This window comes from Cynocephalus volans, chromosome X (genome assembly GCF_027409185.1).
Source record: "Cynocephalus volans isolate mCynVol1 chromosome X, mCynVol1.pri, whole genome shotgun sequence".
In the NCBI taxonomy this organism is placed as follows: Eukaryota; Metazoa; Chordata; class Mammalia; order Dermoptera; family Cynocephalidae; genus Cynocephalus; species Cynocephalus volans.
Genome location: NC_084478.1, coordinates 5,165,178 through 5,191,544, shown reverse-complemented (window position 1 = coordinate 5,191,544; position 26,367 = coordinate 5,165,178). Strand labels below are relative to the sequence as shown.

The 26,367-nt window shown below is 43.1% G+C and overlaps 1 protein-coding gene across 4 annotated transcripts in view; it reads left to right on the top strand.

The window, feature by feature from the left end:
- The first annotated feature begins 3,797 nt into the window (after positions 1 to 3,797).
- The window catches only part of NLGN4X (neuroligin 4 X-linked), a 252,749-nt gene continuing 230,179 nt past the window's right edge, over positions 3,798 to 26,367 (top strand). For 2 of the 4 annotated variants that reach the window (XM_063083872.1, XM_063083871.1), the window contains exon 1: positions 3,798 to 4,269. In XM_063083872.1, coding sequence (XP_062939942.1) covers positions 3,798 to 4,269 — 472 coding nt within the window. Of the gene's footprint in view, positions 4,311 to 23,711; positions 23,742 to 26,367 lie in introns of all 4 variants that reach the window. The other 2 variants (XM_063083874.1, XM_063083873.1) reach the window with 2 other exon arrangements.

Genomic DNA, 26,367 nt, shown 5'->3' with positions numbered 1-26,367 from the left:
AGCCCCCTAATTTCTAATGCATTCCATGACCTTCAAAAGTCCCCACCCAGGAAATGTGATCTTATTGATTATTAAGCCCAAATACCAAAATGCTTTTAGTCAGGGCTCATCTTAGTTAAATTTATATCTTACGACCAAACCAATCTCAATTTGAGTGATGTGTATTTGGGGGAGAAATTTATCACAATTTATAGTTTGAATATTTTATCTTCTTATAGGCCTGAACAGTTTGAGCTTAGTCTTATTTATAACCTCAGACAGAATAACTGCCCTGCAGAGAATCATTTTCAATACCCAATAAGGTTATGAATCAAGTCAAAATAGTATTCTGAGATATTCCTATTTCATGCAATCTCTGCAGAGAAAACATTCTATAGTCCTTCACTATCAAATTGCATAATAGTCAGTGAAGTTGTGCTTTTGCTATTTGCATTAAGATGGTTTCATCATTACAGTTTTTAGAATTTATTTTGCAGTATCCCCTTCTTCTTTTGAGAAAAGTTAAAAATTTATCTATCACCTGTCTATCACCTATCTACCAGTCTATCAATCTTCCTGTGAATAACAACGTTTAACTCCTTCCTAGTCTGTGAAACTCACATGGGAGATCTTTTACTTTTTTGCCACCAAGCATATAGGCTGGTTAAATTTGCAGAGATTTTTTAATAATGATGACACACATTTAACAGATTTATCTTCAAAATCAACATTTCAGGTAATGCTAAAAATCTAAAAGTTGCCAGAGTTTCGAATGTGACACACAGACACACACACACACACACACACACACACCTGCACTGATTATAATCTTTAAATGTGTAAATGTGCCCACAGAGACTTACATGGCCACTGTAATACCATACTTGATGGCTTAGACCAGTGGTTCTCACCTGGGGGTCATTTTGTCTCCCCGGGATTATTTAGCAGTATCTAGAGAAAAATTTAATTGTTAAAACTAGGTGGGCACTAGTGCTTCAAAGTCAGGAATGCTGTAAAACACCTTGCAATGTGCAGGGAGAACCCCCATGACAAAGACTTAGAGGATTCAAAAGTTCAATTGTGCTGAGATTGAGAAACCCTGGGCTTTACAATATATTATTTTTGTGCAAATTAGCCAAATTTACAAAGATAAAGACATGGGGGGGAAGATAGTACTCAACTTGTGAATATTATGAATGCCTAACCTAGACCTCATACCTGTGCAGATACCCCAGGCTCGTCCTCTTAACAGTGGCTGGTTCATGATTTCTCACTGCCTCTCTGAACCTTGTAGGGATGTGGACTTAGACAGAGGAGGGATTTGAGTCTACCACTCCAAGCATGAAGTCGAGGCGTGACCCAGCTCGATAAGTCTTAACCAATATGTGACTTGTGGATAATCCCATGCACGCTGAGTTGGAGAACTTACGGGGTGGGCCAACATTCCTCATGGAACTGACTTCCTAAGTCATGGAAGAAATCTACCAATGGAGTTCTACATGTATTGAGCTCTGTGTTCCAGAGAGTAGACTATCTCATGTCATCCCACACATCTGTATATAGACCTATAGAGTGAAACCCAAAGAAACTAAATGACTTGCTCTGAGCTTGCTCAGCACTAACAATGAGTGTTCACATTGTCCTCTTGTACCCAGAAATCTTCTGGGCAGGTCAGTGTTTATTTTATAATTGAAACATATTGATTACAAGTATTTGTGGGGTACAGAGCTCAATTTCAATACACATATACAATGTGTGATGATCGAAACTTTATCATTTCTTTGTGATGTGGACATTTGATCTCCTCTCTTCTAGCCATTTGATAACATGCAGTAAATTTGTATTAATTATTAAAATCCCAGTGTGTTGTATTTGTTGAGTGGGTATTTGTTGAGCTCCATGAAGTGGGTGACATTGTTGCACCATTGTACCTAAAGTTCAAAGAGTTTGACTCAGTTCCCTAAGCTCACAGAGATAGCATTCCAGGACCCAGGTGTGTCAGAATTAAAAATTAATAGTGTCTGCTATTTCCATGAAGAAGGCTCTGGAAGTAAGTGCCAACACTAGTTAAAAAGCAGAAGGGCTTTCATGAAAACGGAAGCATGCAAACATATCACCTCTTTGCTGCTCCTGTCTTGTCTCTTAACTATTCAGAAATTGGATCACTGCGTGGCAGACATCCAAATGTTTTCTACTGTAGAAGTCAAAGATGGAAAAAAGCACAAAAATCATTTGATGCAATGCTATTTTTCACGTTCAATGTTACAGTTCAGATATTTAGTGCATTTTCATTCACTCTGATTAACTTTGCCCAGAATGTCATGTACTATGGAATTTCCCCCAATGAAATCATTGCTCCATGATAGATCCAGCTCTGATATATGTATATTTTAAAAGCTGTGTAACATATTTTGCTCAACTCTTCACTTACACGAAATGGACAGTCATATTCTAGTGCAAAAATGCTCTGAATAACCTACAAAGTCCTTATCAACACATTTGTCTATTTTTGAGTTGAAGAACACCATATTTAAAGCTATCCTTGAAAAACTAATAAAATGTTTTCCATTCTGATAGGAAAATTTACCATATTGTTCACCAGTGTGTAGCATCCTTTACTGTCATACGAGGAATGGTTTATCTAGGGACAGTCATATCATCCATGTTGAGACAAATTGAGGTGGGAGTGCTGCAAAAGTTGACCTCTTCCAGGCTCAGTAGGAAGGTAACTCAACTATACCGTTGTCACCTTTTTAAATAGGCTTCAGATGAAGAGTTGACCCTCCAAGGCATGCAGTGGCTTACTCAAAAACCAGGATAACTGCATCTACACTCTCAAGCACTGCAGTAGGCATTTGAAATGCATCCTGTTTAGTTTTTGACAAGGAAGCCGAGACACCAGAGTGATGAAGTACGTAGTGTAAACATATATGCAACTGAGTAGACCACTGAGGATTTGTGTCCAAAGCCTACACTCTTCCCATTAAATGATACTCACCTGTGTCCCCTGAATAATATCCACATGTCATGAAGACGGATGCGCTGGGATGCACACTTCCATTTCCTCATCCTGCAAAAAATTTTGGAGTTCCATGCATATCCCCTTAGGGAAAAGTGTCCATTTCCTTAAACATTTGAGAAATAGTGCTTTGGGAGTTCGTATCCATTGATCAACAGGTCTTGTAAACAATACTGAAATTGGGATGTGGCATTACCATCATCTGTGGAACCTGTAAAACTTTGGGGGATTTGTTTGTTCATGCAACAGAGACTTGTTTAGTGTTGCGTGGATGCCGGGCATTGTTCCAGGTAAGGAGGTGTAGGGCAACAGTTAAGACAAGCTTTGATCTTGCTCAGGTCTACCACTAGACAAATTCTCCAGTGAGGAAGCGTTTCATACAGGGATGCTGTAGATTGCACAGAGCAGACAGCAAACATTATACAGGTGTTAGTTGGGTTGGCTACATTATCCTTGTTTGATTTTTTTCCCCCCATTAGGCTGCCTTGGAGTTTTCATAAGGAACCGCTGCTGTTGGAGGTGCTGGATGGTCCCTGCTTCTTTGAAGCATTACGCCTGCTGGAATCCATTTCCAGGATCAAGAGTCAGCTGCCCTCTTGCAAAATGGGCTGCCAAGAAAACCACTGTGCTTTTTCTTAACGTTGGGCTCTGTCTATGACCAGTCTGAGAGGCTACCTAGCACGTTGCCTCGCCTGGGTCTCTTGACTCCTGGAAAGCCCTCTCTGTCTCCAGGCTCGCTTCACAGTTTTGTCTCCTCGGAGTCATATCCCCTGGACACCTGCAGATGTGGATGTGAACCATGTCTAGGCCCAAGGGACTGTTATGGCTCCCGTTGTTTTTCACCCCAGTCTGCATCATGTTAAACTCCAATGTCCTCCTGTGGATAACTGCTCTGGCCATCAAGTTCACGCTCATTGACAGCCAAGCTCAGTATCCAGTTGTCAACACCAATTATGGAAAAATCCGGGGCCTAAGAACACCCTTGCCCAATGAAATTTTGGGTCCAGTGGAGCAATACTTAGGGGTCCCCTATGCATCACCTCCCACTGGGGAGAGGCGGTTTCAGCCCCCAGAACCTCCTTCCTCGTGGACTGGGGTTCGAAATGCCACCCAGTTTGCAGCGGTGTGTCCCCAGCACCTGGACGAGAGGTCTTTATTGCACGATATGCTGCCCATCTGGTTTACCGCCAATTTGGATACTTTGATGACCTATGTTCAAGATCAGAATGAAGACTGCCTTTACTTAAACATCTATGTGCCCACAGAAGATGGTAAGTACTTTACCTAAACAGAAAAACAACACCAATCTGAAGTCACGAGAGGTTTGCCAGGAAGGGTTTGTGATGTTCTGTGTATGATATTTTCTATAATGCATTTATTATTTTTTTTCACATTCCTAATGCACGTTACTGTAGCAACTTATCATGTGTTCCATTTATATTTACTGAGCGCCTAGTGGATGGATAATACTATAACTAATGACTTTAGTTATTTTCATGTATTGCCTTCTTCACATGGTTAAAGTGTTTATTTGCAGATTATAATTGACATGAGCATACAGTGTTATTTGTTACTCCTTAATCGTCTGTAAAGGAGTGAATGTACAGACAATAATAGAATTAAGTACATTATAATGCTCATTTGCAAACTAAAAGAAACAAAGGAATGCTTTCTTCCACCTTAATGACCTAAGATGTTAGCATTTTTCTTTTTGTCTTGAAAGAAAAAAAAATTGTCTTTAATACACGCGTAAGAGATAGTTGCTAAAATGGTTGGATCTCATTGTTTAGAATCAGTTATGTTAACATAAATTTGGACCTTGTTTTTTTCCAGTAGTTACTGCAATCAAATGGCAAATGTATATAGTCACAGAATAATAAGCTCACTTTTGAAAATGGTACTTTTCTGTAAAGACAATAATGTTCAATATGAACGTCATCTAATGGTAGTAAAATTTGGATATCTCCATGCCTGTGTAGATTTCAAATTAAAAATTTCTAGGAAGGCTGACCAGACTAAACTTATGCCACAATGATATTTCATTTCTCAGCTAGCATTCGCATATGCCAGTTAGACAAGGACAGGGGACAACAGAGAATGAAACCTTACTGGAACTAAACGAGATAACTTATGGAACCATAGGCATATCTGTTATAGAAAATCAGTATATTCTTTGTATTTTTTATGGAGAATTTTCTCTCTCTCTCTCTCTCTCTTTAACATTAATCCCTGGAAAATGTTTTCCAGTCAGATTTGTCTGAGAATCTGAAACAAACGGTTACATTATTTCAGTGATGTCCAAAATTCGATTGCATCTTCCATTCTGTTCTTTCTCCATGTAAATGCTGAAAAGATAACCAGAGCAGAGTGTCACGAAAAATCAGACCAGGGCTGGGTGTCATTGATATTACAAAGAACAACCCACAGAGAGAAATAAAAGGATTGTGCCTCATTTCATTAGTGGTTTCTCGCATGTCACCCTTGCCGGTTTTGGTGATGGAACACACAATTACCTTGTAAAGTCAAGGTCTGAAAGTGATTCCAGCAGCTACCTGGGTCATGGTCTTTCTCATAATGAACTATTCGAACTAGAAAGAAGGAAAGACAGAATGTGGGGGGAACTCCAAACTGGACAAAGGATTAAAGTTGCTTCCATTAGATATGCTAGTGTCTACGAGCTAGTGATTTTGGAAAACTAACCTTGGGGACAATTAACGCGCTTCAAGTAGAATGCCTCTTTCGATTGCACATTGGACTAAATTAGACCACCTGTAAAGAAAAATCAGTAGCCTCCCTGACTACAGAACCATGGATGGGCAATTGTCTGGATTGAGACCACAAACAATTTGGCCATTTCATTGTGATTTTGTATTGAATTGTAATTTGGGAATATAAACATGTGAAAAATGTTACCAAATGAAACAGCAATCTATACTTAATCATAAGCCCTATTCCATGTGTTCAGCTCCTTAGGCTTTTCAAAGCAATAGATACATATGATCTTGACAGGGGAATCAGAAATCTAAGAGAGGCTGAAAAGGCAGGATCGATCTCCCCACAATATGTAAATATTGGAATTTTGCTGGTGCGAGTTCAAAGCTACGTGCCTGCACGCTTGCACAAACAACAAATCACAGCCTATTGTGTCCGGAGTTTCTCAGTTTTTTTTTTTCTTTGTTCGTTTTCTTAATTATATCAACTTGAGCATTAATGTAGAGGTTTAGATAATTACTGGTTGTTCACTAATTGAAGGAAATCCACTCCCACAGCAACACATTTAAGTCAATGTGTCATGCTGATTCTCCCAAAGGCCTTCTATCAGGCAGTGTCTTAATTCATATCAATGCATTTATTCAACAGTATAGATACCAATATTGGAATTCAGAATCCCACTTTGATGCTCCATTTTTATTTTCAGATTTATGTCTCTGCCTTGATCAGATTGGCTCAAATTTCTACGTTTCCACTTCCATAGAATGTGGAGATGTATTTAAAAATACAAAAATAAACTTTATTCCAGATACGTACTTATCCTTAAATTTAAAAATAACTCACATGAGGAAAATTGTTAGACTTTTTTTGTGGTATAATAGTTTGATGGAACATAATTGTTTTCTACAGAAAACAGAATAATTTTATAATTCCCTTTAAGATAAATCAGGTGTTGCTAAATGTGAGTCTGTTAGTATAAATTGACATCCTGTTCTACTAAGCTTAGGCTTGTTTCTTTGTCGGTTATTTCTACCTTACAGATTTTACGAAATTACCGAAATTTTCATAGATTATTAATTTCTCTTTGCTGTCCAGATGACAGACTGATTAATTAACATAAATTGCATATTTAACCCTTTGATAGATTCCCAAATAAGGTCAAAATCAGTCAACCCAATCAGGGGCTCTTGTAGGACTCATGGACCATTGTTAACAAGGGAGGGACGGTGCCAGAATCTGTATGGGGGTGTGTGTGTGTGTCTGTGTGTGGGTGTGTGTGTGAGAGAGAGAGAGAGAGAGAGAGAGAGAGAAACTGAGAGAGGAAAGTGTGACTGTTTTGGGGAAGTATTGCAGAATGTGTCTTGGAACCTTGATCAGACACAAATTATGAAGTCAAGCTGAAAAGTCTGAATCTGACATAGAAATTAATAAATCCATGATAGTTCAAAATTAGAGACTGGCACTGGAATTCAGGATTTCTCTCCATCAAGGGGTACACTGAACCCAGAAAAACTAGCTATTGAAACACTCCAGATTTTCAGCAAGTACCTTCAGTATTGTATAGAAGTGGGGTTAAAAAGTAAGAGAAAAAAATATGACACATTTTAAATGAAATGCCCAGACATGATGTCATATTAAATATAAAAAGGAGGAGGAGAAAAAGCCATACATGAGTCCAGGCTGCCCTGGGGAATGAAAGTTGCTGGAAGACCCCTACGTGGCTGACCCAAACCTGTCCTTCCTCTCTGTATCTTTGGACATATGTTTTAAAGTCTCGTCCTTAAAAGATTTCTAAGAAAGAGCACCCCTTCCATTCTACCTCAGGGAAATATAAAAACAAATATAAATGAAAGTCATTGCAATTGTCTTGTGATTGCAGGATGATGATAACCTATGCCGTTATGATTTCTATACAAGTGAAATTCTATTTATGCAAGAAATACAGTTGAAAGGAAGATGCTGAAAGAAGCAAATACTGAGCGCAAAGTGTCATTTCCATGTTTCCCCCCTAATGTGGCACCTGACTTTTTCAATGCTGTGACTTAAGTAAACATTTCATGATTCTTGATGGAGGACCTATGAAATGCAAGTCTGAAGCTTTATGATGAAATATAGACAGATGAAAGAGAAAATGACCTACAGGAATTTGCACAATGAATAAACGTAGAGGTAGGAAACCAGAAGAGTCCTTCAGAGCAAAGAAAACTCTGAGCAAGTTCAGGGATCAACTATCTTCAGGAGAACTTAAGGGAAGGTTTAAATGGCTGGGCCATGCCCCAAAGGATATGTAGGAGATGGAGGGAATTTATCAGAAGGTGATCGGATAAATGGAAAATGTGAACGTAGTAGTCTTTGTGCATTAGCCAGCTTGGTGCTTGTGGTTACTCTTGTAACTGCTTGGGTGTAGGCATGGAATGAGGATTTGCAGTACTGGGTTGTTACTCTAGAGTGTCAGGTCATGAAAGTTCTGGAATCCTCAGTAGCTGCTGACACTAAAGCTTTCCACTGTAGACGAACTCCCTAAAATGAAAGGGTTCCAGCAGGACACCAGGTAAGAAGGTTGAAAACCAAATGGCCCTCCATTTGCTCATGATTATGCAATAGAATGAATTCTCTTTCCCTGTAGACAGCACTAGACCTAATTCAAGATGCAAATAATTTATAGCATGGCTTCCATCATATAAAACACCACACCCTTTCTGAAAGCCTTACAAGCATTTCCAGCCTTCTATGTCAGTTAGGACTTGTTTCCAAATGTTAAAAAGCTACCTAGCCTCAATCTGGCTTTGAGGAGAAAAATGTTAATTTATTAGAGCGTTACTGGGATATCAAAATTTATTGCAAATGGGGAGAAACCAGATTGGGGGGATGATAATGGTGCAGCCGGACTTTAAAGACAACTGGAACCAAGGACTCAAAGGGCATCACAAATCTTCATGACTGGTTCTTTGCTTCTCTCTGGAAATGGGCTTCCCCCACATAGTGGGTTAAGACGGTCATTTGCAGTTGCTGGAAGTTATGTCCTGAAATTCCCAGCACCACCAGTGAGGGACCATGTTTCTTAATTCCACATTGAAAAGCCCAAGGATGAATTCTGATTGGCTCAGTCAACTCAGGAGCCTACAACCTGGGCCAGACTAAAAGTAGATAAAACTTAACTGATGCCTGGTATACCAGGGGTGAAGGACCATTCTCATGAGAGAATATGGGTAATGAACAGACAAACTTCATTCCACTGCCAAAAATATTTTCGAGCACCTATTATGTGCCAGGCATGCTTTAGATGCTGGGATTTCAGCAGATATACAAATTGCTAATTTTGATAAACAGGCACTTGTTGTAGGCAGAATATGGTCCCCAAAAGATGTATATTTCTGAATCACCTGATTTTTTCAATACTATGACTTAAGCAATGACTCCAAATGGCAAAGGGGAAATAAGATTGCAGGTGAAAATATGTGTGATACTCAGCCGACCTTCAAACAGGGAGACTATGTCCTAGATTACCTGGGTGAGCCCACTGTGATAACAAAGACCCTCGTATGTAGAAACAGAAGGCAGAAAGGAGACACCAGCTGGAGTGGAGCCATGGGAGAAGGATACACCTGGCAATTGCTGGCTCTGAGGATGAGAGAGAGCCATGAGCAAGAAATTCAGGCAGCCTCTGGAAGATGGAGAAGACAAGGAATCGATCTCCCAAGAGCTCCCAGAAAGAACCACAGCCCAGCTGACACCTTGATTTTAGCCCCATGGCACTGTGACCTTCAGAACTGTAGAATCACAAATATGTGCTGTTTGAAGCCACTTAGTTTCTTGTGGTTTGTAACTCCCACGATAGAAAACTAAGAGTTTTTACCACCCTTTAATACTATTTGAAATTCATAATAAAAGTATATACTCTTACTGAAAACAAATCAATCACAGAATTGTTTTGTTTTGAGCCTTCTGACCCACAACCCATTTTGTGATTCTCATACATCTGCTTCCCTTTCTACCTTAAGAATTCCAAATAAAAAAAAAAGTACTCTTTCCTTCTTAACACTAGGCACTTACAACTTGCTGCTTAGTTTTCCCTTGTGCTCAGATGTTTTGCACATTTAAGGCTCAAATTCTAGAGGGGAGATATCCAACCTTGTGTTCACCATGTTAATACAGCATCACACTGAATCGTACTGAAGCTCATATTTAAAAGAACACTGATTTGACACAGGAAAGTAATGGGGCCATTCAAATTTTCCCAGCCATCTAAAACAGATTTGCAGAGTAGATGGCATTAAATGGCATTTAGCAAAATATCCATACTGTTCTGTTTCCTCATATGTCTCTACAGAATCTCTCAGATGACAGCTGCACCTCTAAATGTCTTATTTTTCTGCATACAACCACTGTTAACACAATCCTTCAGCTCTCCTCTCCTCCATAGACCTTCAGCTGCAGTCTGTTTTGTGCAAAGTGATTCTCTGCCCTTTTTAATGTAAATCTTGCTTATTCCTCCAATTCAGCTTGGAGGAATCGCCAAACCATGTTTGTTGGAGTTCCGGTGCTGGCTTATTCTCTTACCACTTGAGTAATTATGGGCAAGTTGTTTTGCATGTAGGTGTCTGTCTCAGTTTCCTTCTGTGTAAAACAGAGGTGCATTGGGAGGTTTAAGGCGCTAATCCATGTAACATGCTTTGCCTAGTAACCAGCAAATATAAGCACTCTGTAATCAGATGGTAGTGGAACATTATTAATACAGAAAAGAGAACCGGAAAATTTTCGCTAAATTGCATGTTCATATTGGGTCTAATGTGTGTATTAGTACAGTTCATAATAAATGTTAATTGACTATAACCTAATTGTTTACAGCAGTGGTGGAGGTGTAAGCTTAAGAAATGAGATCAGGGGTCTGTCATTTATGGCAGTTCCTAGAACGGCTTTATCAAAAGAAAATTTAGAGGAAGAATCATTTTAAATAAGAGTAACATGCTACTTTTCAGTTTTACTCTTGATATTAGTCATTTTGAGGCCGAGTTGTCAAATGCAGTTCTAAAGTCATGTGTGACTTAGAAAAATTAACCATCAAGAAAGGATTAAAATTTGTTTCTTGGAAGTGACTTACATCAAAAGGCAATAACAGTACTCCTTCTGTGTGCATGAAATTAAGGAGAATTTAATTATATTTCTCTTTTTGTCTAGACACTGAATTTTACAATTGTATGCATAAAGTGGCAAACCTAGGTAAAAAAAAAAAAAAAAAAAACCCTAAAACTTAGCCATATTAACATAGTGAGACAAATGTTTTAATGAATCAGCACCGATATGCAACTATGTTAAATTTTTCCAGTTTTCATCTGTTAGTGGGGTGTTTGACATTGTGTAGATGTAGTTTATGAGTAATGATAATTATGAAAGATTATTAACTAAAGATCTCCCTGACACAGATTAATTGAAAAGCATTTAGTATGTTGTGAGCACAGTTAAACTGGAGTGGATTTCTGATAACATGTGTCTCTCTCCCAGCTTAGAAAGCTTTCAGTGATTTGGACGTAGAATAATTATCTTATTGAGCATTTAGTAATTACATATGTTTAGAGTAATACTATTTGGTTATAATGAATTATGCCTGTTTGAATCATTAACGACAATCATTCCCTAAAGAAGAGAATTTTTCCTTACATTTGTAATTTTCCATCACATGAATTTTAATTCCACTCGATTTGCAATTTAGAATTTTTTCCATAATTAGAATGAATCCAAATTACCTAAAATGTATTTTAAAAAAACAATTTTGTTATACAGTGCATAGCATTAAGAAATATCTTTTAAAAAACTGTCAAAGATAGAAACTTTAAATGCAACTTGTCTACTAGAATATTTGTCTATTTTCGACAATGAGCTCATTATTTACTTGTGCAGTGTCTTGACTGTTAGGACATGTTATAGTTTTACTTGCTGTCAAATGACACTGCTGATTTGGACACTGTCATTTATTTCCTATATTATCTTAACCAAGCCATTCAATGTTTTTAATACTTATTGTCCTCACCTATTAAAAATAACAGTTAATATTATTATACATCCTATGAATAATTTTTAGGATTATAGTGATTTGAAGGTAAGCTAATACATAAGAAATAACTATAAAATAGAAAAGATCAGTATGTCCTTATGACTTTAATTTAATGTTAATTATCTTATTACATTATCTTTCATTGGAAGACTGAGTTCTTTGCCTGAATTAGGGACTGGAAGCCACAGGTGGAAGTAGAGCATTCCTACTCTGTTTGTTGGTTCCTCTAAACCAGACTGTTTCGTACAAATTAGTTTAGCATCCTCTCTTTTATGTGTAAGAATTCCTTTTCTTGGAGCAGAAGTAGACGAATTGCAAAGGAAAAGCAAACAGAAGTTGATAACCTCTGAGGTCCAGAATTGAGAACCACAATTGGCAAGATGCAAAACAGCAGTTCACCATAAATAAATCAGACCTACAAATCACACAGTGAACTTCAAGGCAAAGGAACTGGAGAGAAACCTATGGAAGAGCAACAGATTCATGAACTAACTGCTGTTAAAATAAAACGAAGGTGAGACAGTGTCTTCTCCATCTTACTATTTCAATCTAATATTCTACACTGAGGTTTAGAGAAGCAGGTCTAGGTTTCTACAAATTAGAATGTGATGGTAGATTAAAAATAAATAAGGAAAAACATTCTCTGTTAGATTTCACATATCTGATGACTTTGGGCAGTGAAGGTGGGCATTGCTATGTGGTCTGGCATGTGTGTATGTATGTGTGTGCATGTGTTGGAGTTTTGGGGGAAAAGCCAAGTTATAAAACACATAAACTACTCTCAAGTCCCTGCCTGCTGAACCCCCAGGCATCCTGAAGTCTTCTTTGAGCAGGGAATCCTTCTGGTGTCCTGCAGATGTTATTGTGTGCACAGTCCCCAAGTTTTCCCTGGGGAGAGTTCCAGTTCCCATAAGGAAGGAAGAATTCAAGAGGCATTGACTGATCTTAAGCAAAGAAGCTTTTGTGTTGGGCTTCAGCAAGAAGTGAAAATTGTATGTTCGTAAACATTCGTTTTTGTCTTCTTTAAAATTGATGCCTTTAGCTGCAATCTGCCCTGTTCCCTCTCTTTTACAACATAATCAATCATTCCATTGACAAGTGAACATCTGATGGTCACCTCACATCCCATCTGCCTGTAAGATATCAACTTGAGCACCGCTGAAGCCAATTAATCAATTCCTCTCCTAATCCCCACTCAGACTGTTTGTATGATTTTCTCTCTTTCCACTTATTCTCTTTAGCATCATTTTAGGTGACTTGTTTAAAAAGTATTGATAAAGAAATCACTGCTTGCATTTACCACAGGAAAGTCATGGGGTGAATTCAAGTAGAGATGTAAAGAAATCTATGTCCTCTACTGGGATAATTAATGAGCCCCAATGACCAGTGACCCCAAGGTTTTTAAAGGGCTTAGTGGACACAAAATACTCAGGGACTGCTTATTTTGGGGGGGAGGGGGGGTGGAATTTGAAAGTTGATGTTTTCCATGGAGGATCCTAGATGGAAGGGTTTTCTGCCAATCTTGAGGTGAACTTACAAGCATGTATACACAAATATGAATTTGCAATGATGGACTACTTTCTAAATACTTTAAAACTAAGCTTCTGCTATTGCTCTTTAGATGCACCGAGACATAAAAAGTGGAAAATGGGGGAGGAGGGAGAGATAAAACCATGCCAGAACTATAGGAGGGTGCGTTGATAGTATAATTTAACATGCAAAGTACTCACTTGGGTATTTTTTGCATTGATACAGTTTGACATGGGAAGATTTATAAATGGAATTGCATCTGGAGGAATTCTAGTGCATATTTTTTTTTCTCAGCAGGGCATGCAGTATGGTTAAATCAAAGAAGATAAAGTTTCCTTCTTACCTAATTCAAATGTACTTTTTATTAATTGAAATTTAAATCATTAATCCAAAAGCTTTTACGATTCCCCCAATTTTTTATCTAGTAAAATTCTTTCTTAACTCTATATTTGCAGTGTATTCATCCAGATAACTAATATAAAATGAAGTTATAATATTAATTTTGCATGTTTAAAAAAACTGTTTCAGTTGAAAAATAAGCAGTAAACCTTAGAGAGAAAATTGTGTGTTTCCTAAGGATATTAAAATTTTGAAAAATACATAAACTTAGATTGAGAGACGCCTGATTTGGGCAATCACTCAGTCAGGAGAGACCCTCCCAAGGAACAACGAGACCACGGCTTCGGATGCAATTAGCAAGAGGTTTTATTGAATACACGGGTACCCGGGCGGCTCAGTCTCTCGGTAGACTGGCGCGCCGAGCAGAGTTTTTGAGCTTGTTTTATAGCAAAAAGCGCGGGTACAGAAGCGAGAAGCAAGGTAATTGGTCGGTTTAAACAAAGCCAGGGAAAAAGCGCGGGTCATGTGGGAGTTCTTGAAACAGCTGAAGGGCGCCCTGGAAACTGCTCTGGGAGGCCTAGTGCAAGCTGATAACAGAAGCTGAAAGAAGCGAGTTAATCACTTAGGGACAGCAAAAACTTTCACAGGGCGGTTTCTTCCTTAGGTTGTCTAGATACATCCAGATACAGCTCTTGGTGTTATCAGTCAGAGACAGCATAGGTGGGAAACAGCAAAGGCAGGCAGAACTTAAAATTTTTCTAAGTACAGCACAATTTTTAACCTTCAATTTTCACCACAGGTGTTGGGGGGCTTTTAAACAAGAACACTTTTCAAACAGTAAAAATGGCATAAGCTAAATCAGTCTACCTCGCACACCCCTTTATGAATTTCTTGGCCTTGCGGAATGGCGTTACTGCGGCTAGCTTGGAAAACACTTCTTTCATTCCCCCATTTCTCTTGTGGGAAGCTCTAATCTTAGAGCGAATTTAGAGGTTGTCTTCGTTGTCTAGGGTCTGATACTTTTGTCTAAGGACCAGAATTTTTACTGCACTTACCCTGTCATTGATGAACTGGACTAACCTATTGATGATGCAGGGCCCGAGGGTGAACAACAGAAGGAGGAGCAATAGGGGCCCGGCGAGGGTTGATAGGAGGGTAGTGAACCAAGGGGAGCTATTGAACCACCCTTCATACCAGTTTTGGTTTTTCTGGCGCTCCATCTGTCTTTTATCTAGTCTCTCTTTGAGTTTTCTCATGGAGTCTCGCACCACACCTGAGTGGTCTACATAAAAACAGCACTCCTCTTTTAGGGCCGCGCAGAGGCCTCCTTCTCTTAGGAACAGTAGGTCAAGGCCTCTTCTATTTTGGAGTACTACCTCCGATAGGGAAGTCAGCGAGTCCTCCAGCTTGCTGATTGAGTCCTGGAGGACCCGGAGGTCAGTATCCATGGCGGTCTGGAGGCTGGTTAGGCCTTGTTGGAGGTCTATGGGCCCTTTAACTAGGGCGGATGCGCCAGTACCTATACCTGCTGCGACCCCCAACCCCAGAAGAACAGCTAGGGTAAGTGAGACAGGCTCTCTTTTAACCCTGGGGTGAGGATCGTCATAGGCCTGCAACAAGGTTTCTTCAGAATGGTAATAGATGCGAGGGACCAGCTGGATCAGGATACAGAAATCTTTAGACTGATTAAAAACTGAGGTGGAGAGGCAGGGGGTGAGGCCGGTGCTGCAGGCCCACCAGCTATGGTTGGTGGGGAGCAGGTACTGATGTTCCGTGGAGGAGTTGATGGGTAGGGTCTGGTTGCAAAGATGCTGATGGGTAGAGGGCACCTTTCCTATGCACGACCCGTGTCCTGAGACCTCAGTGAGGGTAAGCTTTCCTTGGCTCTCCCAGCGGCACTGGGTATAGTTGGAGGTATAAGTGAAGGCCCCTCCTAAGGAGGCAACTCCTTCATAATAAGGGGGACCCAAGGCCAAACAGAGCCAGCAAGACTTCGTGGCGTCTGGGTCGGTGGCATTTAAGGCTAGGAAGGCCCCCCTCACAAGGCCAAAGAGTCTGTCGCCCGTGGTGGGAGACAGGGTGTTCAGGACAACACTTCCCTCCAGTACCGTGGGGACTTGGCTAGGAGCCGCCGAGGGTTGAGAGGTGGGCGGCGCTTCCCTCGTTGGGGAAGGGGGGTTTTTGTTAGGGGGTCCTTGTTTCGCAAGGACGGAGTTGGGGCCCACTGTCTCAGCTGGCTTGCTGGTGATTTCTAACCGAATGGTCAACTGTACGCCCGGATATCTAGACACATAGAATCCCAATCTCCAGGTTTTTCCTATTATCCACTCTTTGGATTGCCGTCCTTGTTCTGTGAAATTTATTTTAAGGGGGTTACACCAGCCGGTTTTTTCACAGGTTGCCAGTAGGGCACCCCATGATCGCTCTGTGTTATTCCAATTTACAGTTATGAGGTCCCAGGAGGACGTAGGTTGCCAATAAACATTCCCCGTGGTTTCACAACCCCATTCTTTACAATACAGGGATTCTAGCCCTCCACACCTTCTAGCTTCTGAAAGGGACCGGCCATCCCGGGGACACACGTAGAAGGTGGAACTTGCCATTCTGGTCCTAGCCTTAGGGTAGCTGCATCCTATGGCTCCCCAGGTGATCTGTCTATAAGCACTTTCATAGTTTGAGTCAGGGGGTCTGACTCTCTTAGAGGTTGATACATCGGTTCCTGGGATATCCCAGGCTTCAAGACCGGCCGCCAGGGCACATACATCAGGTGTAAGAATGGGCCACCAAGTCCAAGGGGGCTGGACTTTCTCTGTCTTCCAGACAACGTTCCCAGTTTGGGACAGTACCTGCCAGGTGAGGGTCACAGGCTGGTGAGGGTTTTCACTCCAACCCGTTCTGCCGCCGCCGAAAACGCAGCTTAAGAGGATGATCAGTCTTTTCCAGCTCCCAAGACTCATCTGGTGCCGAGGGTGGTGCAGGCTTGAGGTGAGAAGCATGGACCCAGGCAGCGATACCGTCGACTTTTACTGCGGTCGGGGTGGTCAGCAACACCAGGTACGGGCCTTTCCACCGAGGCTCAAGGCTGCTGGGTCGGTGGCGTCTGACAAGCACTTGGTCTCCGACCTGGAACGGGTGGGGGATTGTCACGGTGCCGGGCTTGTACACCTCCTTGATCTGGTCCCAGATCTGGGTCCTCACAACTTCTAAAGCCTTTAAATGAGTAAATAAGACAGGGAGAAAATTATCATCGGGACCCAATGTCCCTCCAGACTCGAGTATGGGGGGTGGTCCCCCATAGAGAATTTCATAAGGAGTTAGACCAAACTGGCCAGGGGTATTCCTGGCTCTGAGCAGCGCTAAGGGAAGGAGGGCCACCCAGTCTTTTCCACCGGTCTCTAAGGCTAATTTGGTTAAGGTCTCTTTGATTGTCCTGTTCATTCTTTCTACCTGACCTGAGCTCTGGGGTCTATACGCACAGTGTAATTTCCAATTTATCCCCAGTTGAGTGGCCAGTCCCTGACTTATCTGAGCAACAAAGGCTGGGCCATTGTCTGACCCGAGTACCTTAGGGATCCCGAAGCGGGGTAGAATTTCCTCTAATATCTTTTTGCAGACGGTCAGGGCCGTTTCAGTTTTGGTAGGAAAAGCTTCTACCCATCCGGAAAAAGTGTCTATGAATACCAGCAGATACCTGTTTCCATACCGGCCAGGCTTTACCTCTGTGAAGTCTACCTCCCAGTACACGCCGGGTCGATCTCCTCGTTGTCTCTTTCCGATCTCTCGGTAGGTTGGGACCGCATTAGTCATGACACAAGCCTGACACCGACTGGTGACCTCGCGAACTACAGACTGGAGGTTCGGGATGAGGAGGCTGGTGCGGTTTACTAATTGGAGAAGCTTTTCTGGTCCTAAGTGTGTCAACTGATGCAACCGCTGAATAAATTCTTTCCCCCGGTCAGGGGTGAGCTCTCTTGGCTCGGCCTTAACCTGGGCGGGTTCGATTAGCTCTTGAGGTTTTGTAGTTTCTGCCAGCACTCTGGTCGACAGGGCGGCTTGTTTTGCAGCCTCGTCGGCCCTCCGGTTCCCGGTGGCCACAGGGTCATTTCCCCTCTGGTGGCCGGGGCAGTGGATAATGGCGACCCGCTTAGGGAGGTGAATGGCCTCTAGCAGGGCCAAAATTTCTTCCTTGTTTTTAATGTCTTTTCCCGCAGAAGTGAGCAACCCCCTCTGTTTATATATTGCCCCATGAATGTGAGCAGTGGCAAAAGCATACCTGCTGTCGGTGTAGATGTTGATGTTTTTTCCTTCGGCCAGGCGTAATGCCTGCGTCAAAGCCACTAGTTCGGCCTTCTGGGCTGACGTACCTTCTGGCAGGCTGCTTGTCCACACCGTCCGCTTGCCATCTACGATGGCGGCCCCTGCTCTCCGCTTACCCTCCGTGATGAAACTGCTACCGTCCGTATACCAGGCTGGCACCCCGGGCAATGGCTGGTCCTTCAGGTCTCGTCGAGTTCCAGTTTCTTCGGCGAGGATCTCTGAGCACCTGTGTACTGGGGTGGCTTCCGACTCGACTGGTAGGAGGGTAGCTGGGTTCAGGACGGCAGGGGGTGCAAACGATATCCTTTCATTTAGCAGCAGGCTCTGGTAATGAGTCATCCTGGCATTGGTCATCCACCGGTCGGGGGGCTGCCGCACAATGCTTTCGAGGCTATGGGAAGCAATCACAGTCACATTCTGTCCCAAGGTTAACTTATCAGCGTCCTTGAGAAGGAGTGCCACGGCTGCAACCGCTTTCAGGCAGGTTGGCCACCCGCTAGCCACCGGATCCAATTTTTTTGATAGGTAAGCTACTGGCCGCCGCCAGGGTCCTAAAGTCTGAGTAAGCACTCCCCGGGCCACACCGGCTCTCTCATCTACGTATAGAGTAAATGGTTTGGTAAGGTCTGGGAGGGCCAAAGCGGGGGCTGACAGCAAGGCTTTTTTTATGTGGTCAAAAGCTTTTTGATGTTCCTCAGTCCAGGTAAAAGGGATGCTTTCCTTTGTTAAGGGATACAGGGGTGCAGCTAGGGAAGCAAACCCAGGGATCCAGAGCCTGCAGAATCCTGCAGTGCCCAGAAATTCACGGACCTGTCTGGGGGTCGTGGGAGCGGGGATCTTCATAACAGTAGCCTTTCGGGCCGGGGTCAGCCATCTTTTTCCCCCCTTGAGTAGGTACCCCAGATAGGTGACCTCTCTTTGGCAGAGCTGGGCCTTTTTAGCCGATACCCGGTACCCTAATTTACTCAATTCCTGTAGGAGCTTTTGTGTCCCTTCTTTGCAGTCTCTATATGTGGGGGCTGCCACCAAGAGGTCGTCTACATATTGGAGTAGCACTACCTGAGGGTTGAGGGCCCTAAAGGGGGCCAAATCTCGGTGGAGGGCCTCGTCGAAGAGAGTGGGAGAGTTCTTGAACCCTTGGGGCAGCCGTGTCCAGGTCAACTGACCTGCGTTACCTTTTTCTGGGTCTTTCCACTCGAACGCGAATAGCGGCTGGCTGCTGGGGTGTAGCTTGAGGCAGAAAAAGGCATCCTTGAGATCTAAGACTGAATACCAAGTGTGGCAGGGCGGAAGGGAACTCAGAAGGCTGTAAGGGTTTGGGACGGTGGGATGAATATCCTGTACCCTTTTATTAATTTCTCTCAGGTCTTGGACTGGCCGATAGTCATTGGTCCCTGGCTTTTTTACAGGTAGTAGAGGGGTATTCCAGGGCGATTGACAGGGCACCAGGACCCCTAGGTCTAAGAACCTCTGGATGTGGGGTCTGATACCTTCCCGGGCTTCCTTGCTCATTGGATATTGTCGAACAGCCACCGGTGAGGCACCTGATCTTAGTTCCACTACCACTGGTGGGACTTGATTGGCCAGTCCCATGCCTGCCCTCTCTGCCCATACAGTGGGAAAAAGTTGGAGCCAGGATGGGTCGATAGAGGAGGGACCTGGCTTTTCATGTAGCCGGTATTCTTCTTCTAGGTTCAGGGTCAGGCACAGTGTAGGGCGGTCTTCCCAAGTTACTTGTGGGCCCTCAGCAGAAAACTGGATCTGGGCCTTTAGTTTGGTTAAGAGGTCCCTACCCAACAAAGGGGCGGGGCACTCGGGTATGACCAGAAAGGAGTGGGTCACCTGTTTATGTCCAGCCTTTAAAAGTCTCTTTGTGGTCCAGGGGTAGACTTTGCTCCCTGTTGCTCCTTGTACGACTGTCCGTCTGGACCCTACCCTTCCCAGGGGTTGGGTCAAAACTGAATGTTCAGCCCCGGTATCGACCAGGAACTCAATGGGAGTCCCCTCCACAGTCAGCGTTATCCTGGGTTCGGGGAGGGGGTCCGAACCTTGACTCCCCTAGTCATCTAGGGACAGAACCTTGGCTTCTCTGACGTTTTTCTTTCGGGGACATTCTCTTGCCCAGTGACCCTTTTCTTTACAATATGCGCACTGGTCTTTGTCCAGAGGAGATCTTTTATCCCTAGGTGTCTTTCTTGCCTGGTTGCTCAGATTCCCTGTCTGCCTATCTCTAAAACCTTTTTCACTTACCACTGCGGCCAAAATCCTAGTCAAGTTTTTTTCTTGGCGCTTATCGCGCCGCCTTTCTCTCTCTTCTGCCTCTTTTTTTTCTCTTTCTTGTCTTTCTTCTTCTGTCTCCCTTTTGTGGTACACTTTTTCTGCCTCCCTCACTAAATCTTGCAAGGAATAATCTTGGAGCCCCTCTAGCCTCTGTAACTTTTTTCTAATATCTGGGGCTGACTGTCCGATGAAGGCCATGGTAACTGCAGCCTGCTGCCCCTCAGAAGAGGGCTCAAACGGAGTGTATCTCCTATAGGCCTCCATTAGGCGTTCTAAGAAAACCGAAGGGGGTTCTGCCGGTCCTTGTAAGACCTCTCTTACCTTAGCCAAATTGGTGGGGCGCCGAGCTGCCCCTTTGAGACCTGCCACTAGAGTCCGGCGGTAGACCAGGAGACGCTCCCTACCTGCGGCTGTGTTGTAGTCCCACTGAGGTCGATTGAGGGGGAAGGCCTCATTAATGAGGTTGTCGAGTTGAGTAGGGGCCCCGTTGTCCCCCAGGACATTCTTGCGGGCCTCAAGGAGAATCCTTTCTCGTTCCTCCGTGGTGAAGAGAATCTGTAGGAGCTGTTGGCAATCGTCCCAGGTGGGCTGATGAGAAAACATAAGAGACTCAAGGAGCCCCGTGAGTCCTGCTGGATTTTCAGAAAAAGAAGGATGATTAGATTTCCAATTATAAAGATCTGCTGAAGAGAAAGGCCAATATTGCAGAGGGACTAGGCCATTGGGCTCGGCTGGGGGTCCTATGGCTCGGAGGGGTAAAATCACAGTGGAGTCAGGACCCGAGTCGTCTGCCGGACTGCGGGCACGGCGACTCCTGGTCCCCGCGGCTGGTCCCTCAGGATCGGAAATATCGGGCGCCTGGACCGGCGCCGGTCCGACCGCCTGAGGGGCCAGGGGAGGTGGCAGGGCTGCCGGATAGGGCGGGGGCTCAGAGAGAAGGAACGAGTCGTCTGTTGCCGGGTAGATGGGGGGTCGGGGAGGAGCGGATGGCCTCTCTGGACTGGAGACGACAGCGACCTTGACAGAGGGCGGCATCCATGATGGGGGACTCTGGGCGAGGTCTTGCCACACCACGATATATGGAACTTGGTCCGGGTGTCCCCCGATTTCCTGAAAGACAATCCTTTTAACTGCGGAAATAACAGAAACATTAAAAGTTCCTTCCGGCGGCCACCCGACACCGAACGTGGGCCACTCGGAGGAACAAAAGGCCCGCCATTTTCCCTTTCTGATTTCCATGGACAGATTGTGAGCCCTTGCTCTCACGTCCCTCCAGTGATCTAGAGTGAGGGAGAGAGGGGTAGAGTTATTTTGTCCCATTTCGAAGAGAGGGACCACGACACAGAGGCCTATCAGGAACAAAACAAAAAGAAACCAGAAACGGCGGCGAGATCGAGTAACGTAGAGACAGAGGAAGGAGTCAGATGGCAGAGCGCGCCTCTCTAGACGCGGCAGTGGGATCAGAACATAATGATCCTCTCCTGAGGGGTCCACCAGGCGTCCCTGGTCCTCCCCTGATCCTGGGACGTCTCCCAGGATTACCGGGCGGTGAGCCCCCGAACACGTCTGTTCGCTACTCACACGTCGCTCCCAGAGCGATCAGCCCGGAACAAACTGAAACCAAAATGCGCGCACTCAGAGGGACAGTCAGAGTTACAGAGTCAGACACAGAAACGAGACACGGAGTGATCGCTGGCCAGCTTACCTCCCGTTGGTGGGTCGGTGGTCCCTGGGTGGGGGTCTGATCCCGGACGAGCCCCCAAATGAGAGACGCCTGATTTGGGCAATCACTCAGTCAGGAGAGACCCTCCCAAGGAACAACGAGACCACGGCTTCGGATGCAATTAGCAAGAGGTTTTATTGAATACACGGGTACCCGGGCGGCTCAGTCTCTCGGTAGACTGGCGCGCCGAGCAGAGTTTTTGAGCTTGTTTTATAGCAAAAAGCGCGGGTACAGAAGCGAGAAGCAAGGTAATTGGTCGGTTTAAACAAAGCCAGGGAAAAAGCGCGGGTCATGTGGGAGTTCTTGAAACAGCTGAAGGGCGCCCTGGAAACTGCTCTGGGAGGCCTAGTGCAAGCTGATAACAGAAGCTGAAAGAAGCGAGTTAATCACTTAGGGACAGCAAAAACTTTCACAGGGCGGTTTCTTCCTTAGGTTGTCTAGATACATCCAGATACAGCTCTTGGTGTTATCAGTCAGAGACAGCATAGGTGGGAAACAGCAAAGGCAGGCAGAACTTAAAATTTTTCTAAGTACAGCACAATTTTTAACCTTCAATTTTCACCACAGGTGTTGGGGGGCTTTTAAACAAGAACACTTTTCAAACAGTAAAAATGGCATAAGCTAAATCAGTCTACCTCGCACACCCCTTTATGAATTTCTTGGCCTTGCGGAATGGCGTTACTGCGGCTAGCTTGGAAAACACTTCTTTCAAGATTAGCTATTCCATTTTGAGCTAAAATTAGATAGCAATGAGATTACACCATAACACTCATTTAACAAGGATGTCTGCATTTCATACTTTTCTTTTTTAAAATTTTGGTGTGCTGAATATCATATCAGAAATTTACCTGGGAGTAAATTGTGGAATCAACTAGAGCTTCAATCACATTATTATACAACCTTGCAAGTGGAAGGAGCTTTAGTGGTCATTTCATCCGAACTCTTTCATAAGACTGTATTTCTCTGCTCATCAACCCTTTGACACTCTAAGCAGAGATAAAACCTCCTTCCCTGACTTCCCAGAGGTCAATTTAATCATTATTTAATGAGTCTGTACTCCCCAGTTGAGTGTAAACCCTTTGAAGGCCTGGAGCATTTTGAGATAAATGAATGAATCATCTACTTAAATGCATGGAACAAATTAATGAACCAGTAGCACCTGGACATGCAGATTTTTCTGAACCTGGCCAGAAATGATGTTTGCAGCTTTGTAAGGGAGGTCACTCCATTGTTAGACAGGGATGGACACCTTTACCTGTGCAATCTCAACCAACAGAGCTGAAGCGATTCTGAATGTTTTCTTTCTTTCCCTCTTTGAAAATCATGGAAGACAAGATATATTCCTTCTTAGTAGTCTTTTGCAAGCATCCTCAGTAAAGCCTTACTTTCCTCCTGTAAGAGGCTTTGAGACTCTGTTGTTCTCCTTGCTAGCTTGTTTTGGGGAGGCTGTAAATGGTTTATCTTATTCTTACATGGAGGTCTTGGAACCACATAATTACTCCTGATGTCGGCTGATGGGCATTTATTTGTTTTCATTCATTATGTTATGTGTTATGAGTATATCCAGAGTTTATGTTAGATTAAAGTCTTGGCTTGTATATATTGAGCCAAAGCCATGTGTTTTTATATATGTATATATTTTTTAAAGTAATATATTTTACAAGGTGATTTAGAAAATAAAATAAAATGGGATACCTTTGCTTCCTATGATAAACTGTTCAGCACACACCAAGACAAAGCCCTTTGCTGCTGTAGCTCAGATTTCCCCACCAGATGCTGAATGCAAGACAGTTACCAGTAGCAGCCAGGCCAGAGCCTGTTTGCTCCATGTTTCCCCAAAATGCCAAGTCCCTGAGGTGTTCCGAGGAAAAACAGCATAAAAAGGTGATAGAACGGCCAACAAACTAATTGGTTTGTAGTTCTGAGAAAGCCTTGGGTTACCTGTTTTTAAATGCAGCAGAGTATCACTTGATTGAATGCAGATGTAATCATTTCCAAGAAGTTAATTCATGTTCACAGGTTGGAAAAGAGTTAAGTTATTCTCAGAGAAAGCTTTTTCTAGACTTAGGGGAAGATATGCTTTTTCTGGCATTTTATTCAACTTAAGGATTTGCAGTTATTAAGCATTATCATCATCATCATCACCATCATCATTATTTAAATTTGATTAGCTATGAGTAGGTATTATAAGGTCCTAGCCTGAGAAGAAACAATTTCAATTTCTATGACATTTGAAATTGTTATTCTAAGTCTGCATTACATCAGTTTGAATCTCTGTTTTAAAAACTTTTATTGGTTGTGTCATAGGTAGTCACCTTTCAAACGTTTCGCTTGTCATGGGTTTTGAGTGGACCTGTGTTATGGATTGAATTTTGTCTCCCCCCAAAAAACATATATCGAAGTCTTAACATCCCAGTCTCCAAAGATGTTACCTTATTTGGAAGTAGGGGCTTTGCTGATGTAATCAAGATAAGATGAGGTCATACTGTATTAAGGAAGATCCTAAACCCAGTATGATTGGTATCCTCTAAAAAGAGATATGGAGACAAAGACAGACAGAGATATACAAGGCAAAGACCATGTGAAGATGGAAGCAGAGACTGGATTGACACATCTACAAGCTAAGAAACAGCAAAGATTGCTGGAAACCACCAGAAACTAACAGCTAAGACAGAAACATCCATAGATTCTCTCTCAGAGCTTCCAGAAGGAACCACCCTTCAGATGCCTTAGTTTTCTCTCCCTCAGAACAGTGAGACAATAAAGTCCTATTGTTTTAAGACACCCAGTTTGTGGTAATTAGGATAACAGCTCTAGGAAACAAATCCATCCTGGATTGTGTATTTCCACCTGCACATTCTGCCTAAACCAGAAGCCAGAATAATGGTGGTGTGCTTCCCTGGTTCCTACAATCATCTGGCAGTACCCCCAGCTCTCTCTTTGGGGAAGTTCTCTTGACATCATTTTGTCTCCAAGCAAAATGTCTCTACCTGTCTTCCCACCAGAGAAATAGGTCTTCACTTCCAGTCCCCAAAGGCAGGGATGTTCCCAGCATAAGACACTGCTCTTGTGGACCAACACCTTCCACATAAGTATGGGTGGGACATAGGGCTTGCTTCTACTCAATGGAATATGACAGAGGTGATTGATTGTTACCAAGCAACAGCTCACTACCTGATGCACAGAGAAGCCAATACCCTGACACTAGCTTTTGCAAGACTAAAGGCTTTATTCACAAAGCCAGCTGGCAAGGAGACAAGGAGGTACAGCTCTCGAATTTGTCTCCCAGAACCGGGGGCTGAAGGGGCTTTTAAGGGGTATCTAGGGTCCTTGATTGTCTAAATCTGAGTCAGGCCAGATGACATGGCAAAGGGTGATAGGCTGATAAAGTCAGGAGCTAATTGGTCCAATCTGAATCCAGCCCTCTGATGGGTCTAATCTGGATTCAGCACCTTGGTAGAGAATTTTCAGGTTCCTGAGGTGATCTGGAGAGCGAGTTCATCTTTCATGCATGCTCAGCTTACACCTTACAAGAGAATTTTGAAATAACTTGAGACAGGAAGATAAAACCTGTTACAGCTAGTTTTAGACAGTTGCATGATGGGGCATTACTTCCGTGATGACGTTCCATAAGCTTGTAACGTGTGTTGTTAGCATAGTCTTTCTACTGCCTTCTTGGTTTTCATGCTTTAATGAGACAAATATAAGTATTCAACAGATCTACATGGCTAGGGCCTGAGAGCTGTCTCTGACCAACAGTCAGCAAGGAGCTAAGTTATACAATCTAGTGGGCCACAGGGAACTGCATTCTGCCAATAATCACGTGACCTTAGATGCAGATCTTCCTCAGTCACTCAGATTTCAGATGAGACCCCATCTCTGGCCAATAGCATCTATACTTCATGAAGACCCTAAAGCAAAAGACCCTAGCTAAGCTTGTGCCTGGATTCCTAATACACACAAACCATATTAAAATAAATTACTATTGTGGTAATTTTTAAAGTAGCAATTGATAACTGATGCAGTATAATATGTGTAATATATGGATTCCAAAAGTTGGCCAGATGATCACACAACTTTCACACAGATATCTGGTCTCTGTTGGAGGGATATATATTTTGAGGCTTTTCAAGCTGTTACTACTTAGGAATGATTTGATCCCAAGTGAAACAAACTCAAGTTAAATTCACTTAATGGGAGAAAAGGATTCATTGCCTCAATTTATTGAGAATTCTGGCAGTGTGTTTAGCTTCAGAAATGGTATCCTCGGGTCTAAATTGTTGCCATTGTTAATCTGGCACTTTTAGTTCATTTTTCTTCTGTGTTGGCTTTCTTCTCAGAGAGGCTGTCTCCATGTGGTGGCAATAAAAGTCACCAGTGTTTCTTTGTGATGTCATTCTTGAGCTCACAGGAGCA